Below are 21067 nucleotides of genomic sequence, written 5' to 3' on the forward strand. Positions count from 1 at the left end.
TAACGAACGTCGATAAATATAATAGAGGCGCCATTTGTTCCGTCTACAGTTAGCTTAACGTGTTCTCTGGACTCATTAGGGCCGGGCGTCGCAAGCGCGCGTCTCCTTATTGACGTGATTGACGTCTGTATGGACCGGCCCGTGCGCCGCAACTGCCCCGGTTGGAGATTGAGCTGTAAATGTTGTTCAGAGACATACGTATATATAGAACCTTCTAACTACATCTGTGATAAAGAAATAAGCAATAAAAGTTGTGATATAATAACATAAAAGAATTAAAATGAAAAAACAGTCCAGGAGAAAATGATGAAGGAAAAGAAGTGATATATGAATGGTAATGGAATGAAAAGGAATGAAAGATTGTGAGAGATGAAAGAGGAACGTGTGAAAAAAAAATGAAACTACAAGGAAATAAATACATTTAAAAAACTTTTAAGTTAAACGGTTTTTTGATACCCATATTGTGGTGGTTGTGGAAAAATATGTACCTAGTCCGCCATATTGGAACGGAGTCCATCTTGAATTTTAAATTTTGACATATTCATCGTGTTTAACTAGTGTAGCCTTTTCATTTGATACCCATATTGAGGGGGTTAAGGAAAAATATGCAATCCGCCATTTTGTATCGGCGGCCATCTTAGATTTATAATGTTATTGATTTTATTATATTGTATTGTCATCTAAATTAAATGTGTGTACCAAATTTCAGATCAATCTGACAACGGGAAGGTGCTTAAATTTCAATTTTTAATTTTGACCCAAATAAATTCCGTACGGGTCGAAGTAAATAAAACCGTTTAAAAAAAAGAAACCTTCCCTTATAGTGTAAATTGCATTGTAGTGGAAGATACCTATCATATCAAAATGGAGTGGAGTTTTCCTTCTGTTTTTAAACCAAAACTATAATACCTTGCGAAGCAGAGCAGAATAAAAAATAAAATAGATAAAAAAATAAATTAATAATAAAATGACGATTCGTAAGATTTCTGTTTAAAGTTCCAATGTTGAATAAATAAATTTTATTTTTTAATGGAAGGTGCTCAGACTGGACTTAAGAAAAAAACTGTCTTTAGACCAACATGACATTGGTACTTGTATACTCAAGCAACCATGTAAGGAAGAAGCAAATTTGTTCTACGAATCTTTTTTTTTGGTGACTTAAGACGTAAATTATGGCATATCTATGCATAAAACACTTAATTAATAAATAAAGATTTAAGAAAATAATGAATTTTGATTTATTTTGCGATAATTATTAGGAGGTAGACATCTTTAGTTATCTATGAAAATGCGATGAAAGCACAACTTAGATGAATTGTGTATTATATAATATATAATTATCAACACTCTAGACTAGATTGGTAAAAAATGCCTCGCGAAGAAAACATTCAATCAAAGTAAAATAGTCAACACGTTATATTGTTGTCGTAAACGAAGACAGTTTATTTTCCAAGAATCGTCAACCACAAAAAAACATCTAAACGTCGTCGTTTTGATTTTACGTAGCTACGCTGCGCCGGCGCACGGACCGTTTGCGTTTACGTTCACAGGTCACGTTTGCGTTACGTTACGGGAAATACGCGCCGGTGCTTTTCGAAGGTCGCGCCGGGTCCGACTTTTTTTCTGTTTTTAGAATTACCCGTTGGTTGATGCGTCCTCGTTTTACGTACAGACCGCGTAATAAGTAGGTTTTTGTTTTTAAATACTGGTTAGTTTTTTAAGGACTAGCTTTTTCTCAGCGCAAGGACCTATGGCTTTAAGACTGAATATTCTATTCTTCACTGGTTTTTTGATTTTCGGTTACACACGTTTTCAAGCAAATAATTTTTATATTACTTTAATTCGAATTCTTCTCATGTTTATCTTCTTCCTATTGTGAATACGCGGTTAATGGTAAATCTGGTATTAGTAATTAATTTTAGTACAATTACTCCTTTCTATAGCCAATAAGGCACTAATTTCGTCCTGTTCTATATGAATCTATTTCATTTTCACAAAATGAATGCAGTGTGTGTAAAGTGACAAGTAAAATTATCACAATAACAATTCACAAAAAAGTACTAAACGTACGGATATAAATCTCTAAGGCTTTGCTAATAAAATGGAAAGATTATAGAAAAGAAGCGAAGGCACTCTGATCGCTACTAGAGAGGCAGTAGCTCTGACGTCACTAATACGATTTTAGTATTAGTTTTACCTCCGATAGAAAATATTTACGTGCAATCTTGTGTATCTACACTTTTGACTCTTCGTTCTGTTTTGTTAGTTTTCGTTATTCCTTGTAACAAGACATAAATATTTGTATACAATCGATTAATAAGTTTTAAGAATGTACTGACCTTACAATGTGATCACGCTGATGTATATCTCATCATTTAGCCATAGGAAGGTCATTCTTGGATATAGGATTCCACCATAGATTTCCAATAGAACAGGTTTGAAGCGGAGTACATCTAGCGCAGAGGTCCCCAAACTTTTTCGTGTCGTAGACCCCTTGCTATGTTTTTCCGTGTTGGGTAGACCCCCTACTTACCTGATATTGATTTCCTATAAATTTCTAACTGTAGTGAAGTTTAGTGTTAAAAAATTAAAGTAAAAACACATGTTAATTTATACAATTATTAATTTAATTTAAATTAAAACTACTCAAAATAAAATTTTGTATCTGTTATGTTAAATATACGTAACATTAAATAAACAATTTTTTTTTATTTCATAGGTACTTTTATAAATAATGTAATGTATTGCGACAACAAAGCGAATACCAACATCCTGCAACTTACACAATTTTATAAACATACATAATATTTTTTTTACTTCATAGGTACTTTTATAAATGTAAATATTTTGATATAATAAGATAGTATCGTAGATATCGTAGATATCGTGTCGACGAGATAGTGGATCTCGTCGACACGATATCATGGATTTTCATTTCATGGACCCCCAAATTTTTTTTCGCTGACGTAGACCCCTTGCAGGTTGTCATAGACCCCTAGGGGTCGATATAGACCACTTTGGGAATCACTGATCTAGCGTATGTGCGATCCCTACAAGAAAATTAATTAATTCTTGCTCAAATATTAATCTGTTAATATTTGGAGCAACATGTAATCTTTTGTAATTTTTTAGTATATTGTTTCTGTATATTCTAAAACGTCACATACCAACTCTAAAGTTCCTTATTATTCAATACGACCTAATATTACGTATATGAACATAATACTTAAAGCTTTATTTAGAATTTACAAAGTTTAGACGTTTGTGCATCACTTTTTTTTTTAATGGCTCTCGCTATGGAGGTCCACATTCTCCTACCTATTGTGGGACAAGGACATTGTTTTTATTTAATCATTTTTTCATGTAATTCTTCTTTCTTTCCCTTTCATATCAATTTTTCCTTTTATTCGATACCATTCTTTCTTCTCATACCTTAACTATAACAATTTCTTTGTTTTTATTCCGTAAATCACGTTTTAGTTTTAGAGTTGGCCACCGCAATGTCCGAATCGACCTCAATAACAATCGATTTTCTTCAATACTCGGAAAAGGGTTGGGCGGATATTTTCCACTAGACTTCCATAGTTGTTCATATATAAGTAGCTCGTATATACAACATTATTTAGCAAGGAAATATCTAAATTAAATTTATATAGATTACCATACAATAGTACTGTACATAATGACGTCTAAACATTAAAAAATAAACGAATAAAATAATATTTAAATAAATAGCTGTCCCCCACCCCCCTCCGCGAGCTCAATGAAAGCCAGCTGAACTACCTGTAGAGTGGAGTTTAATTAAAAAATAAATTAGCTGACCTCTAATCAGCGAAAGGAATATTCCTTCCAAATTTCAATGTCTCGAAGTATTATGGTTCCAGACATATAGTGATGAGTCAGTATATAGGTGAACATCTCGTATGTACAGAGAACGAAACGCCAAATGTATTGCTAAACTTAATACTCGGGAACCGCTCCTTCAGTGCGACTAATTTCTTTTTCACAATTTCGTAGAAAAGTCACGGGTAATTTTTATGAGGAAAGATAATGATAAAAGCCTAAAAGGTAAAGCTGATTCCTTGCTCTCAGATATTTCACAAATAAAATATATTGTGTATCATGAATTATTAAAATGATAATATAATCACTATTAAAATTTTGCGGTGTAAATTTAAAAAAAACTTATTGTAGGAAGAGTTCGTTATTATTAAGACGTTAAATGTTTAATAAATTAAAATGTCTTCAGCATTAAGTTCACCATTGTGTAATAAGTGTTTAAGTAAAAAGATCATTGAGAATGTCTTATTTACTTATTTTATAAGAATACAATGTTAACTTTTAACGGTACGATCAAAATAGTCTGACGGGGCAAATTTTGAAATAAAATGAATGTAACAGCTAAAGGTAGACATTAAAATACAATTATCTACCGAATACATACCCAAGACACAGGTTATTAATGAACGTATCATCTGAGAAACCTTTTAAATTCACATAATTGTAAACTTGAATGGCACATACATTACTGTAATTAAGTATAGCCAACGTCCTCGGCCGACACCCTCGCCGGGTCACACGCCGCGCCCGCCCACGTGCCCGCCCACGCGTACTTTCGTGTGCCAATGCCACTTTTTTATGATTGACGTAACGACCCAGCCTACATCCGAAGGCTTATTAATTATCGAACTTGCTGCACTGTATACGGTCTATCGTCCGTTCCATTCGTATTATTTGTTCATCTATTTCTATATGTAAAAGTAATGATGCATCTTCTCAAACTCAAAATGGATAGATAGTAAAAATCACTTCTTTTATTAAATTGTCTTTCGCACAAATGTAACTTCTTTCATTCTTCTTTTCTTGTCAAAAATGTTTTGCTTTGCAATAATCTTCCTCGGAATTAGAGAGTCAGCAAACCGGTGCATGTTTAAAAAGGTTCGAGTCTTGTTGGCGGAAGAATTGTCATAAGTGTGTAACGTCTCATATATATAACATATGTTTGTATATCAGTTGGTGTATTATATATATACATATATAATATATACTTAGACGCATACACATAAAAATGTAAATAATTAAGTAATATAATTCTACTCGTTTCGATTCGAAAAGGATTTCCCTTCTAGATCGAAGCCTCCATGTGCATTTTTATAAGGCGCGTCAGTGCAAGCCACACATTGTAGATTTCAGTGTTCATATATTTTTTTAATTTAATTCCCGCTGGTATATAGACTCAGTGTCCTCTTTGATTTCTATTCACTATATATCAACTTTGTACCTTGTGTTTAACTTGCTTACTTCTGAGTTTACATGTCGTATCATGTTGTCGATTCAATTTAAAAAAAAATATTTCCTTTTATATATACATATATATATATATATATATATATATATATATACTGTTATTTTAACTCGTTATGTTTTACTTATCTGGGTAGATGGTAGAAGATGAAAGTCCTCCTCAAAGACACGAATAAGTCGTAGAACAGCTAAGCGGAGAAAGATGAAGTAATGTTAATATTAAATATATGGTTCCAGTGTTGCTGAGCGAGGCGATATTACCTGATGACACGCTGGAGGACAAAACCTTGAAGATCACGGACTTTGGGCTCGCGCGCGAGGTCTACAAGACCACGAGGATGTCGGCAGCGGGGACCTACGCCTGGATGCCACCCGAGGTAAATATATGCCCCTAATGTGAAATAAAAACATGCCGATGAACCTTGCAAGGCTTTATAGGGATTTATGTATACATTTTCAGCCAATTAACATGCCTTATCAAAAATTCAATAGTTTCAAAAATAATAAATAATATTACAATGGCAGACATATTACAATTACTATATATTAAAATAATATAATGATTGCTATCTGTCCCTATAGACATTGTACCGCCAGAATTTATTGGCCTGTTGCATTACGATAAAAAAAATAATTACAAATACAGATTATTGGAAATAGGTACTTATATGATTTTACACGTATAACCAATCACGCTGTATACCAGAATTATTTCATGTAAGACATTTACCGCTATAACATTTTGATGAGCACTAAAAGGTGTATCTTTCGGCTGAAAAAACTCGGCTAGAATCATTTCAATCAAATTGCTCTGTGGACTTTTTTCTCGAGTTATATATAACATAGAAGACAACGATCTAAGATCAAAAACAGATGTTATTATAAAATGACGCGTATAACCCTCATTGTCTACATCAGTGATTCTCAAAGTGGTCTATATCGACCCCTAGGGGTCTATGACAACCTGCAAGGGGTCTACGTCAGCGAAATAAAATTTGGGGGTCCATGAAATGAAAATGGGCTCCAGGATAGTGGATCTCAACATATACACTGACAGTACCTATTTACTTACATCATACTATCTTATAATATCAAAACATTTACGTTATTTATAAAAGTACCTAGAAGTAGTATTTTGAGTAGTTTTAATTTAAATTCAATTAATAAACGTATAAATTAAAATGTGTTTTTACTTTAAGTTTTTAACACTAAACTTCACTACAGTTAGAAATTTACAGGAAATCAATATCAGGTAAGTAGGGGGTCTACCCGACACGGAAAAACATGGCAAGGGATCTACGACACAAAAAAGTTTGGGGAACTCTGGTCTACATGAAAATTTATCGATATACGTATGACGTTGATGAATCTCAAGTCTGTCTATAATTCTACTTTAGATTTCTTTATCATGTTATGTACATATGTCTATAGGAATATGTTTTATACAGTTTATGATATAAAATTTATCGAACAACGGTCGACATTCTCCGCATTTCAAGGTGACTAGTAAAGTATTTATAATTAAGCTAATACAGTTGTTCTTTAAAACGGAACAAAGTAAGCTCGGGTCGTCGATCATTGATTATCTTTTGCGAAAGAGACCGTTCGCCGATTACTTCTCAAGGATATTTGTTTTGACTTTATTAATGCGTCTTCAACGAATAATGTGTTACACCAAAATACTTAATAGCGGACTATCAGTGCTATAGAAAAAAATATATGTTAAATATAATAAATAGTGTGATCAAAAATGGCGTGAATTTGTTTGCAAAATGTAATATCTTTATTAATTTTTCCAAATCAAATTCATCCAGTTGGAAATAGTCCCCGTTCGATAAAACGCACTTTTGCCAACGCATTTTCCAGTTATAAAACACTTTGAAATAATCTTTTCCTGTATACCATCAATCGTGTCAAAACAGTGTCCCCGAATTGGCCTTTAGAGTTTACTAATAGCCAGATGTCGCACGGAGCCAAACAAGACGAATACGGTGGTTGTGGAACGATATTTGTAGTTTTTGGTAAAAAAAGTCGCGAAGAACCAATGCAGTATGACATCGACCAATCGAGACTTGACGTGCACTTGTTTGAGACACAAAATATTATTTATTATGGATTGGGCTTAAATATTATAGTCAGTTCTACCAACATAGGAAAAAAAATTACTTGTCCTCCTAATGGCCGGGAGTTTTAAATGACAATTTTCATCTTACTTTTTGATCACAGAGTATTTTAGAATGTCCACTTTATTTATAGATAGTTTTAATGTAAAGCAACGTTATCTTACAAACACTAACGTATTGAAATCAGGGAGAAGACAATACCCTCCCTGATAGGCGGAGATGACAAACAGGCATTCATATCCCTTTGTAAAGAGATCGCCAAAAGGGCGATAGAAAGAAATAAAGCAAACAGAGTATGAAAGATAAATAGATTAAAAATGTAATCAGAAACAAAACTGTGATAGAAAATAATTATAGAATAAGTAACAATGTAAAATAAAAATACAAATCGAAAAATGTAAAAAGAAAAAGGGAAGAATGATAGACGAACAGAGCAAAAGGTTAAGAAAGTAGAAATGTAGCATGAAAGATAGAAAACGGACCGAAAGAGAATGTGAAGAATGAAAAAAGAGAGAAAATAAAAGATAATGTAAAAAAATTAAATGCTAATAAAGTCCCCATCCCACCACAAATAGGGGTACGAGAGGCCCCCAATAGCGGGGGTCATAAAAAAAACACTAACGTAAACCAATAATATGTAGTACCAGCTGTCCATTGCTGAACTATATATTGGTAAAACCGCAAAGTAATGTCGCTTTCTTAAGTTAAATTAACATAACTACATTTTCAACAAGTTTTTATTTGTAATCAACAATATATTCACCTTCGTTATCAACAACCTTTTGTCATCTAGTATACAAATCAATGCCGGAGCAGTAAAAGTCAATCGGTTTTTCTATAAAATATGTCGACAGAAACGACATTACTTTCCGGTACCCCTAATATAAGATTATATAGAAAAATAGAAATTCAATGCGGTATACAATTCAATCGGAATCTTTTTCGTATATTAATAAAAATACAATTTAAATTAGCCCAGATTTGTTTTCGACTTTTGAGTTTAAAACACACACTAGGCCAGTATTTAATGGAATCAGGCGTTACCTCGCGGAAGTCCATCCTAAGTAAGAAAAGGACCAATATTTAGCTACTCCGCACATGCAGTGGTAGTCAGGCCACTCTGGGTTTAGCACTAATCGGTGTGACATATCTCCTGAACATGCCCCGTGGAGGGGTAAAACATGTGTTGAGTGATTTGGCGGTGGCGGTTGTGATTCGCATTGTTTGCCGCATACGCATTTATCAGCGGGCTGGCGGGCGGTGCATTTTATTGCATGACTACCACTGCATGTGCGGAGGTGGCTAAATATTGGTCCTTTTCTTACACTAGGCCAGTATTTTTACACCTTTTAACTGTCATGCTTCATCTTAACCTTTTTAAAATTCTTACGCCCTCCCTATGTAACATACAGTACCCGGCAATAAATATTGCACATCGATCTTTGAAAAGAGACAGTCGGCTAATTTCGTCTTAGTAGAGCGTTATCTCTGTCGCACGAAATACGACTGACAAAATGTCACATAGGTAGTGTAGGTCGATGTTCAATATTTATCGCCGGGTATATATTTTTTATATTAAAGCGATAGAGTTGAACACGTGTCGAGACCATTTTCGAATTGCCCCCTGTGGATAAGACTGTTTTATGTGATTATTTTATATTTTGTAAGTTATATAAACGATGATATTATGTCGAAGTAAAAAAATAGATTAAACACGGCCGTGCCTAATCTCCAATAATAAACGCGACGACAACTCTGCGGCACTGTGCGAACAAGTTTATAATCCAATTAATCAAACTTGTATTAGATTCGTTTCTATCGGTTTCCCACGGTTGCCGGCGTAAGTTGGAGCGCACAGTAAGCAGGTTTTTACTATATTCGCACTCTACGTACAGGGTGATTGGTTATGTGTATAAAAGCATCAAAGGGTGAATGTACAGCTTATTTACCGTCAATTACTATATGGTATCTATCCAAAAATTAATGGTGTCGAAAATAGTAAATAACAAAGGTTTAAAAGTTCGGATTGTTACGTATCAAAATTATTTTTGTTCATTATCTGTCCCTGCAAACTTTGTACTGTGAAAAGTTATTTGTCTGTTGCATTTCAATAGAGTTTCATAATAATATACACGGTGATATAAATAGATATATCACCGTGTATATTATAGTATATAGTATGTATATATATATATATATATATATATATATAGTAAAAACACTGTAGCATTTTGCTGACACATCCACCCTTTTAAAACTTTTACACCTATAACCAATAACCGTGTAATTTTTCATCGCCTTTGTTACAATCACAATATATATTTCTCTTCTTTTTTTTGTTAATACATAATAAATTATATGAATACTTGTGTTAGTGATATTGTGTTAACCAAGTTCTTTTTTAATCTGTTCAATAGATGATTAAATTTTAATGAATAAATTGCGTAGCATAAATCTTAATTTAAACTAAACATAACTCTTTTTATATCTTTTAAGTGGTCTTGTTTTTTAAACGTCCTAGCAATGTCAAATTCCTGCAGTTCCAATGTAGGGGAGACCATGATCACCCTGTAGATTTAATTAAATACACCACGCAAACGATGAAAGGTCGTTCGATACCGCGACGTTTATGCACGCCACTGTACGCCGAGCTATGCGAGATCGAAGATAATAAATATATACCTTGTTCTCTGACAGATCTAAATGAAATATCAAAATGTGTATTTAGCTGGTAATTAAACGGAATTGGATTTGTTTAATTAACCCAGTAATGTCGCATTTTATTAGCGAACTCTCGAATATGGTTTTATTTTGCAATTAGATTAGGCATAGTCTTAGTATAGGTAAGTTAAATATACATTTTATTATTTCATTAAAAGTACATGGTAATAAAATAAAATAAAAATACAAGTATTGTTAACTTCTAATTATCCTATCAACAAGGTTGAACATTTTTAAATTATATTGTATGCTTCTTTGCATGATGATGGAAATTTCCATCATATTGTTTTTAACATAATACATATTTTTATTTACACTAGGATTTTTTTAAATATTTTTCCTTTAACCTAGAGCATTAATTACATCACCCTGATTAATTTAAAAAAAAATAGTAAAAATCATGCAAAGAAGGGTTAAATATTTTCAAATTATGGCAGGAATAACGAAAAGTGAGTAAAGAAAATATAAACTTTACTTCCAGGTGATAAAAAACTCGACATTCTCGCACGCATCGGACGTGTGGTCGTACGGCGTGCTGCTGTGGGAGCTTCTCACAGGGGAGACGCCGTATAAGGGCATCGACGCGCTGGCGGTCGCCTACGGAGTCGCGGTCAACAAGCTCACGCTGCCCATACCCAGCACGTGCCCCGAGCCATGGAGGGTGCTCATGGAAGGTGCGTGTCTTTCATCACCCACTGCAAGGCATATGCCTCCCTCAGAGATCGCCACAATGTGCCTATTTACTCGTAGGAATTACTTGTAAATGTCTTCTAGAATCGACGTTCATTATTAAGACCTAGGTATTTCATTTACAGATGGGTCTTAACCCTTTCCACTCCAATGTCGAGTGACACTCGACACTGATTTTGTTCCACAAGTTCCACAGTCGAGTGATATTCGACATGGTGTAATACTTCTTTTTGCGGAAAATTTTAAAACAGAAAAGATTTTTGTTACTAAAATGTTTGAATCACGAATGAATGAAACATATTCTAGAAACGCAAGATACTATAATTCATTAAAAATTTATCGATGCTACATAACAGCCTGGGAGTGGAAAGGATTAAGGTATTAGAGGGAAGATCACGGATCTGCAAGCGCAGTGTCAGCTCATAAGATCTTGTAAAGGTTGACTCCAACCGGTCTTTAGAAAATCTCTGGGAGTGGCCTATGTTTACTTTAATAACCATTTTTAAACACTACAATAGTTTTATAATACATCATATTGAAGATTGTTTTAATAACTCAGACGACTCTCCCTAAAACTTTAACTTGAGCTAACTTGTTCATTGCAAAGCTGAACAATCTCTGGAACTTGTACTCTAACCTGGACAACAAAAAAAACAATAGTTTTGTTTATTTATACAGATTCACTAGAAAGACATAAGTTTATATTACAATATGAGTTATGTGTTCTTTTAGAAGTGACATAACATTAATTAACCGAGTACATTATAAAAAAAAATTTAAATTCCAAGATAAAAGAGGTTGCACGTTAAAAAAAACACCTGAAAATTTGTTGTCGAATCCATGATATCACCAACATTCCTTTTTAGTACAATAGCAATCCTATATAATGAATGTATAATGTGTTAAATAAGGTAGTATCCTGGAATCGAACCCTTGATCTACAGTTGCAAGTCTCAGGCTTCTACCACTGCGATACCTCTACTCTTAGATAATTAAATAATGTAAAATTACTTATATAAACATTGAAATGAATAAAATGGATATTTTCTATAAAGTGAATTATAGTTCAGTAACATTTACCACTAAAATATTGACAATTTTTTTTATTTTGGCTGTAAAAGCCTTCTGAAAATTAGTTGAATCCTATATTAAATGATATTAAATGACCTCAAAAGTATTAAAAAAAAAACATTCACATCATTCATAATTTCATAGTAGTCTATAATTTATTTCTGGACTATTGATTATCTATGGTTTCGAAAACTACCTCTGTCCTTAATTAATGCAGGGAAGCATCTAGAAAAACACTAATGAACTGCCAAAAAAGCTTCCATCAATCATTTTTACTGACATCTGTTTTATATGACCTTTAAATATATTATATTCACAACGGCTTTATTTCTTATAAGCTTCATTGTCTATCTACATATATATCTACCATATAATTTTATGCATAATATACTCTGAATAATTTGCTAAGAGGCATTAGATTTATTTTATGTTGAGTGAAATATTAAGACTAGATTGAGTTACTTATATATATAAAAATGGAACAATGAGAGAAGACAGGACTGAGTTAATTATGTTAGTACCAGTTGTCTCGCTCTTTCATCAGTGGTAAGCTCATAGTGGAAGGAGACATGAAGAGGACTATAATATTTCTTTATGAAATAGAATCAGAAATGAGGAGGTAGATAAATGAAAGTAAACAATTTAACTAAGCTGATTGGCAACTTGAATAGATAGTGGACAATTAAGATAACGTGTAGATTAAATGGCAGCTGGAGTAGAGACTACGAGTTGGCAAGCGCAACATAGGAGGTCCATCAGAAATTAAGACAGAGGACCTTGTTATGGTTGTCCAAAAGCGCTGGCTGCAGAGCGCTTCCCATTTACCCTATTCAAAATCAATGGAGTATGCTTATGTGCATCAAAGGATACTTTATGGTTAAAATGTCAATAATTATAATGTTTCTAATTTAGTCAATAAATTGTCTTTATATATTTTATTCATTGTGTTGAGAGTATCTTTAGCATGTTTTACTTTATGGGCAATTCCAAAACATTTCGCTAGACCTACATAAAATTATTATACTTGTAAATGTCAATGTGAAGTACATACAAATTCAATTATGCTTTCCAGCATGCTGGCACTCTAACCCAAGAGAGAGGCCGCTGTTCCCCGAGATCCTGGAGCAGTTGGAGCACATTCAGCAGTCAGAGTTCACAAGAGCACCACATGAGTCCTTCCACACCATGCAAGATGGATGGAGACTGGAAATCGAGGAGGTCTTAAGGGATCTTAGAAGAAAAGAAAAGGTATATAACCTGTCTGCTTTCTTTATAAAACATACAATAGTAAAGTCACATTTTTCATTAATGTTTATAGATTTCAATTTCCAAATTTAGTTCAGTTTCCTGTAGATTTGAGTGTGTGTGTGTTTAAAAGTTTATTGCTCATTGAAATTTGAGTGTGTGTGTGCTTAGTCATAAAAAATAGTGTTTAACAAATCTAAAATATGTACACTCAGTAAATGTGGTGCGAATTAATTTATTTAATAAAAGCCAAGTCCAGAATTAAAACAAGTCTTAATTTTGCTTATGATGTAAAAAAACCTAAAGAACAGAACACCTATCACGAAATAATAAAAGGTTTAAAAAATCTTCACAATGTCATTGTACAAAACACTATGTTAAGAATTTATGACAAAAATATTCATTGACATATGTAACATGACACTCTCTATTGCACATATTTATTCAAATAACTGTGAACTAATAAATGCTAGTGGAAATCATTGCCAGAACAACCAAATTTGTTACATCTGAACTAACTTTTAATGCTTTTTCATATGCAACGCTTGCACTTAGGAATGCAAAACTATCGAAGAGGTTAGTGGGGTCATACAATAATTGTGTATAATATTTTAGTTGTAATATGTTTCAATTAGTTTTCTTTTATATTGCTTTCTATTAAACTCAATTACATTTGGTAGTGACACATCTAGTGTTCCCACATCTGTTTAATTAAATACTATACTGTAAATATTTAGACGAAATGTAATTGAGAAATATTTATTTTAGCTTGTTAAATATAATTACTCAATTTAGAATTTATTAATAGAAATAAAATTGTGTTTGCAATGTCTACTAGCTCAATGTATTTACAAGAATCACTAAATTATTTACGTAATTATTATTGAAGTGCAAACGAAACCGCTGTACCACGCCTTAAGTATGGTATGTACTCGGTGAGACGAGGGGAGTATCGACCGCTCTGTTCCGTTAGTCCGCCGTCAACGTTCGCTGCGGCGCTCATACTCTTCTTCGACCACCTCGCCGCGCTTTTCTAAAGGGCGGTACTGCGGTTTTGGTATCGCTGTAGTCTATGTCATTATTTATTTATTGAATCTGTTTCCATAATATAGTAGACCATGTTTGTTCATTATTTGAAAGTTTATTGTAAATTAATTTCGAATACTATGAAAGAGTTTACCCAACATCTCAAGTTGAGGTTCCAATAAGAACTGTTGGACCTTGTTATTGTAGAGAAACATAAGTTAAGGTCTTTAAAAGCTATAGCTACCTCGTTAACAAGATGTAACAGCCTGATCTGCAGTTGTTTTACGATTATAAGATGTACTGGACCGAGCTAAGGTTTAGTCATCTTGAGCATTTACAACTAGAGTGACAACTCAAGCTGTGATCTTCTCCCTATTGTGCCCAGTCACACCACAGGGCGTCCACCTACGAGGTTCCTTAGTTCCCATATAGATGTCTCGGGCTTAAAACCCTGCTCACTCAAATCCGGTGAAGCTGTCAATGGCACAAAAGAAAGAAAGTTATTTAGACAAGTATTTAATCGATTAATACGTAGGGGGGAAAGCTCTTTCGCTTTTTACAAGAAAATTCGAGACATATTTTTTTTTTTATTTAAGTAAAGTATGTTGGTGTCATTTTGTTTGATGACTTTTTAACTTTTGCCATTTAGTGTGTAGTGATATGACACTGTTGCTGTAGAAACTTTTGGACTTTTAACGCGAAAAGTAGTTTTGGCAGTCCTCTCATGATTACTTTGACACCGTTCAAGGAATTCTGACGAGACTGAAACGGGTAGAAATATGAAGGTGCAAGGCCGAGGCTATATGGATATATTATCATCTCCCAGCCAACTCTATAGTCTTTATTTTCTTGCGCCTTCAGCGTTCTACCATCTCTATTCTGGTTAAACTGTCAATGGTAAAAAAGAGTCAAAGTTATTTATAGGAGTATTCAGTTTGTCACAGAGAATGTTTTGTATTAATGTGGGATTGTGTAACAGGAGCTTCGGTGCCGAGAGGAGGAATTGTCGCGCGCGCAGCTGCAGCAGCGGCTGGTGGAGCAGAACCTGGCGCAGAAGGAGCGCGAGCTGCAGATGCGCGAGAAGGACCTGGCAGAGCGCGAGCTGCATATACTAATCTTCGCCAGCAACATGTCCCACACGCAGCCGCCGCAGCCCAACAAGCGCAAGGGTGACAATCTTCTATATTCTACTCACACTTACAATATTCTTTCCCAGAAGTCTGAAGATATAAGCCTGTCCAATTCCAAACATAATTTCTGTCGTAAGACGTCCAATAGGATTTGGTCAACTTTGTATTATAATACATCCCCATGTAATAATAGTCTTTTTAGTCCATATTTTCAAATACCATTTCAGAAAATGTGAGTATAAATTATTGTTAATATATTATTTAAGTATGTATCTATCTACTCAGCGCTAGAAATACAGATGGGTATAAGCCTGGAATATTGTACCTGTAAACCTCCACACTCACACGTAATGTCTTCAAAATTATCTTGTAATAATTTTCGGAAATAGTTGAGAAAGAGAACACAAAAATTTGTTATAAATCCTATAACAGTGTGAGAAATTTTAGTAATAATAAGGCTTTGTAAATAAATTGCGCTTTTGAAATCGGTGGAGCCGTCTTCGATTTATGGCGTGAACAATGGAAATAGATTTTTTTATCTAAATATAGAACACTTGGTTGTATATTGTCCTTATATATACCACAGTTTGTTTAGGAATAGTCATTGTTCACCACCCTAAACCTGAAATCATTCTGTTAGTATTTGTTAATGAATTTATATTATTTTTATATGTATTAAATTACTACATAAATTATTATTCCAACTAAAATTGTATTTGTGTGTAAATTTCAGGCAAATTCAGCAAAATAAAGCTGCTGAAAAAGGACACGATCTCGTCACCATTAGACTTCCGGCACACGCTGACCGTGCGGCCGTCAGAGGACGAGTCCAGCGTGAAGCAGCTGGTGGCCGTCGCCAAGGACACGCCGCCCGGCTCGCCCGCCATCATGCGCGCCATCGCTCGTCAGTACATCTATCATCATAATCATGACCTCAGTGGTCAAACTCAGGGGTACATGCCCACTGCAAGGTATAGGCTTCCCCCAAAGATGGCCACGATGACTGCTGCCAGTGAACCTGGTGGAAGGCTCGTGGTCGCCACTTGATAACGGACTGTGTCTGTTTCACGATGCGCTCCGCTCACTGCCACTATAGACAGTCAAATTTTTGAGCTACATCGGTGTCCTTGGTTCTTCTGCAAATCTTTTCATTTTTTTTCTATCTCACAATGAAGTTCCGAGTATAATAACATTGTTTTCTAATTGACTTTGAGCCTTATAAACTCCATCGTAGATGACCACGTTTTGAATCCATAAGATGTCTCGGCAACACATTCTAGTCAAACAGTTTACAGTATTTTTATTCCGAATAATCAAAAACTAGTATTTTTATTAAAAATATCCAAAAACAGGTGGAGTGTAATTGAGATCAGTTACTTATATATATGATGTAATACTGCAGTGCCCGCGGACGGAGTGAAGGGCAAGACGTGGGGCCCGTCGACGGGGCACCAGCGGGCGCGCGCCCACCTGCCGCTGCCTGCACTGCGGCCGCGCGCGCAGCGGCCCAGCTGCTCCGCGCCGCACCTGCCGCCGCACCCCGCGCACCTGCAGCCCCCCGCGCACCTGCCGCCCGCCCCCGTGCACCCCGCCCGCCGCACGCACCCAGGTACACCACCACCCGAGCGAACCGCACCGACCACTGCTTACACTATAACCATGTTTACAAACTAACATTAGGAGCGTACAACATTACAGTACCTTCCAGTAAGAGTACATTCAGAAAGACAATGTCTGGACGTCTAGTCTAATTCGGAAAAATCTTTGCTTTTTCATAAAATTCTTACTTGTGTGGTATCTATGTATATATTTACAAAGAATATAGGAGTTATTCAAAGTACTACTACCAGTCCACTTTCAAGTAGAGCAGGAGTACAATCAGAGAGACAGGCAACGTTTAGATCATACCAATGTATAAGCAAAATTGTAAAAACAAAAATTTTCTTAATCTTATAAAATTTTAAGGGTGCCTACACAATATTTAAAAAGTGACGCATTCTATACGTTTTACTCATCGAACTGAACTTCCAGTCCACTTTGAACCAACAGAGCAGAAGTACAATCGGGGAGATAGTGTTTAGAACTAATCATTTTTTAAGACAAATTCAATAAATCGCAATTTGTTTTGTTCATAGTTTGTTGTAAAGGCAAATTATTTAAATAGGTTGAAACAAAAATGTAATTTTTAAATTTTGTAATTATTTGAACTTCTTTTTTTCGGCATTTTAGTCATGAATGTCAAATAAAAACAAACTAAACATTAACTGAGAACAAACAGTAGCTATAAATTAAATGTGCACCTGACTGTACCTTCGGTCGAACAATGTACACTCCAAAGCAAATAACGGCACACTGACTCATATCTAATAAGTAAATTATGTGATTTATTAATATTAATAACAAGTAAATTTATTTGGAAAGACATTTCAAACAACACTTATTGATTTGGATACAATCTTAAATTAGAAATTTTGAGTTATTTCTTACAGACAATTAATTTTTACTTGTGAATTGTTTAATGTGTAGGTTTAGTCAGTATTTACATACTGTTGAAGCCTAGAAAAAAGTATAAACCTTTCTCTAGGGTTTATACTACATGCTTTTACAGTAAAATTCTTTGGTAATCTAACAATTAATATGAATAAATTAATAAAAATCATCCATAACTAGCAAAGGACAATTGCTGAAAGCTACTGTTAAATAACATTTGTGATTACAAAATATAGTAAGATTGAGTTGTAATGTCTTTAATCAAGATGCAAGTGAAACCCTGGTTTTAAGTCGAATGGTTTTCTTCTCTTGACGTACACTTGTGATCATTATAAAGTTAAATTATAAATGATATGCGGAAATAGAAAAATGATGATGGTAAAAAAAAACGTTTATAGTCAGCAATGAGGCTTGTCAACATGAGTAATTGGGATATAAATAACTTGCTATATTCTACAGTATGTCCATAAAATGGCGAAAAATATTATGAATAGATTACCAATTTCGATTCTGGTTCCGAGTAGCACAAAGTATAATTGCCAAGATATAAACAAGTCGGGAGGACTATTAGAAATATGTATAAAAGTAAATAAAAGGCGAAACGGGCCGCAGGATCTGTGTCCGTAGGGGCGACGGACGAAGGCAAGCGCAAGGCGCGCAAGTCCAAGTCGCAGGTGCGCGCGCCCAAGTCCGAGCTGGGGAAGAAACGCAGCGGCAGCCACGACGACCTGCTCTACGAGAACACGGAGCCGAGGAGGAACAGATTCCTCCTCTGCCCCATGTTCACCTCCCCGGACCTCCCGAACCATTACGACACTGTCTTCGACATTGACGCAGTCGAAAAGGGTCGCAGGAAAGGCAGCCACGGAGAAGTCAAACGAAACTTCCTTAAAAGCATTCGCTCTAACAGCCTCGCAGGCCTACTGGCAGTAGCCACTAGCATCAGCTCAGAGACCACCGAATTGCTCAGAGACGAGTAACCCTGCCTTCATATTACCTTTGATCTCCATGATCTTCTTGACTCAAAAAGACTCAGCGGAGTTCAAATAGAAAATAAATACAAAACAGAGAAGTTCAAACCTACTTATGTACAAATGTGTTGCCATATTGAAAACATATCATTACAACTAACACATTCCTCGTTTGTGCATTTTTATCTAACTCACAATAAATACTTCTCAATGATAGTCTATCTACCTTCAACGGACCCTTTTTGACTGCAGTCAAAAGTATAATTCATCAGCGAATACAATTACTTTGTAATGTAAATACGCTTTCGTGTCCCAATTACCTTGGATTGGGTACTAGATGTTAAAAAGTTAGAATCTAAGGCAATTCAATGGAAAAAAAAAAAACAAAAAGACTTATTTTTAGTTTAGTCGATAGTTATAGTTTTAACGAAATTCTGGCCACAACCAACTTACCGTTTAGATTGCTGTCAATTTAGTACAAAAAATAGTTTTGTTTGTTTGTCATAAAACACATAAGTACAGAATGAAACTGCCAATATTAATTAAAAATATATTAACTTGTATCGTATTTGTATTATTAATTGTTAAAAATTTATATGTAATTTTGTAATCGGTGTGGCCAGTTTTAGGACTATAGCGGTAGTGTTGTCGTATTTAGATGTATAAGAATCATTAGACGGGAATTTCTTAAAAGACTTACGTAAAATATAATGTTTTTTTTTTTTATCGACTGACTGATGAGAATTAGGATCTTGCCAAATTTTGTACGAACGACTTGCGATCGAACCGTCGCTGGACGGGGAACTCGGAAAAAATAAAAAAAATATATAAAAAAATAAAAACGGTTTGTTCGCGAGCGGTTCGGCGCGAGAATATTAAGTTCTATTTTTCTAATGTCCGCCATTTTGTTCTGTTGATTGCTGCTCTAAAGGGACCTCTCAAGACAATCTTCCTTATCCTTGTGAGTATTATTTTTCTATACATTTAATTATGATATTTTATCTGTTTAGATCGTTATTTCTCATTGTTCGCGTCACAAATTGTTCGCAAAACGTGTTCATTTGCCTAGGAGTTGTGGCAGGCATTAGGGAATAGTATATTTGTAAGTAGTCGAATATTTCGTAATTAGTTATTACTGGTAATTTTAAATCGGTAATCGTGTGTTGGCGCCGAGAACTTTGTGTGTGTGCTTTATATTGTTTTTTTTTTAAATGTCGATTGTAACATATTCCTATTTTTTAAGTATCCATTTGACAGGTGTTTTTTTTTTTTAATTTTGTTGTAAATTGTAAGCATTTGTTTGCTTTTAGCCTATTACTTTTTTTACGTTACAATTAAGTGCTATGCATGCTTAGCAGTTCATAGTTACGCTATTTACGGTACAACATAAGAAATTATTATTATATATGTATTTGTCCGTACTTACTTTATGGTTAGTTTGTATGATGCGCTTCGTTTCTTTATCACCATGTCATATGGCACGCTTTCAAATGTTTACAATGACTCTAATAACGTGTATTTGGAAGTCCACGTGATGCAACTAACTAATTTTGCATTTTACACGTATAACAGTGTGTCCCATAATTCAACGTCAATGAGAAAATTATAATAATAAGTCTGCTTTACATATTTTAGTTGTTTTTAAAGATGGCGGCAGATATGTAATAGTTTGCTATATTATTTTAAAATCGCGCCCTTGCAGTATGACGTTTTGTTTTTAATTTTGAGAATATTTACTTGTGGTAAAATAAAATTAAAAAGTTATAAAAGTAATAATAGAGACATTTATTAATTCTATTTACAATTCGTGTAACGTTGGATTTAATTCATTTTATTTATTTTTATATTAAATAATTTTCTGGGGTCGTCACTACTACAAACCTGGTCATTGTGGTAATCTTTGGGAGAGGCTTAAACCTTGTTTGGGGGCGTATGAGTTCCCCCTCCCCCAATTTTGAGTTGACGTTGATTTATGGGACACTTGTATATACATATTTATTTTTAATTTAAAAACATATCGTTGGTAAGTTTGAGTAGATCACGCTGGCTTCCAAAACTAGACAGTAGTTGAGAGTGTTAATTAGTACAAAGGAATTTCCGCTGTAACATATGGCCGTAACAATGTTCCTGTGGTGGTGGACTTGCGATACGCGAGAGGCTCTTTGTGTCGAAAACCGGCGTCGCGGCGCGCTCGAAATTCGTCTTCCCTTCATAATTATAACGGAATAAAAAATAATAATCGAAAACTCTTCGGTGATCTGGTTCTCTATAATTATATAATTAGTAACTTTTATAT

General features: G+C 34.5%; 1 protein-coding gene across 1 annotated transcript in view; it reads left to right on the forward strand.

Moving 5' to 3' along the window:
- slpr (slipper) overlaps positions 1-21067 on the forward strand; it is a 94840-nt gene that overhangs the window by 67505 nt on the left and 6268 nt on the right. Inside the window, exons 2-7 of the mRNA XM_068772495.1 lie at positions 5542-5681; positions 10630-10822; positions 12982-13157; positions 15160-15349; positions 16044-16214; positions 16713-16919. Coding sequence (XP_068628596.1) covers positions 5542-5681; positions 10630-10822; positions 12982-13157; positions 15160-15349; positions 16044-16214; positions 16713-16919 — 1077 coding nt within the window. The remainder of the gene's footprint in view (positions 1-5541; positions 5682-10629; positions 10823-12981; positions 13158-15159; positions 15350-16043; positions 16215-16712; positions 16920-21067) is intronic.

Source organism: Battus philenor, unplaced genomic scaffold (genome assembly GCF_028537555.1).
Source record: "Battus philenor isolate CCGP_79_NKW_IND1 unplaced genomic scaffold, ilBatPhil1.0.hap1 SCAF_11, whole genome shotgun sequence".
Classification (NCBI taxonomy): Eukaryota; Metazoa; Arthropoda; class Insecta; order Lepidoptera; family Papilionidae; genus Battus; species Battus philenor.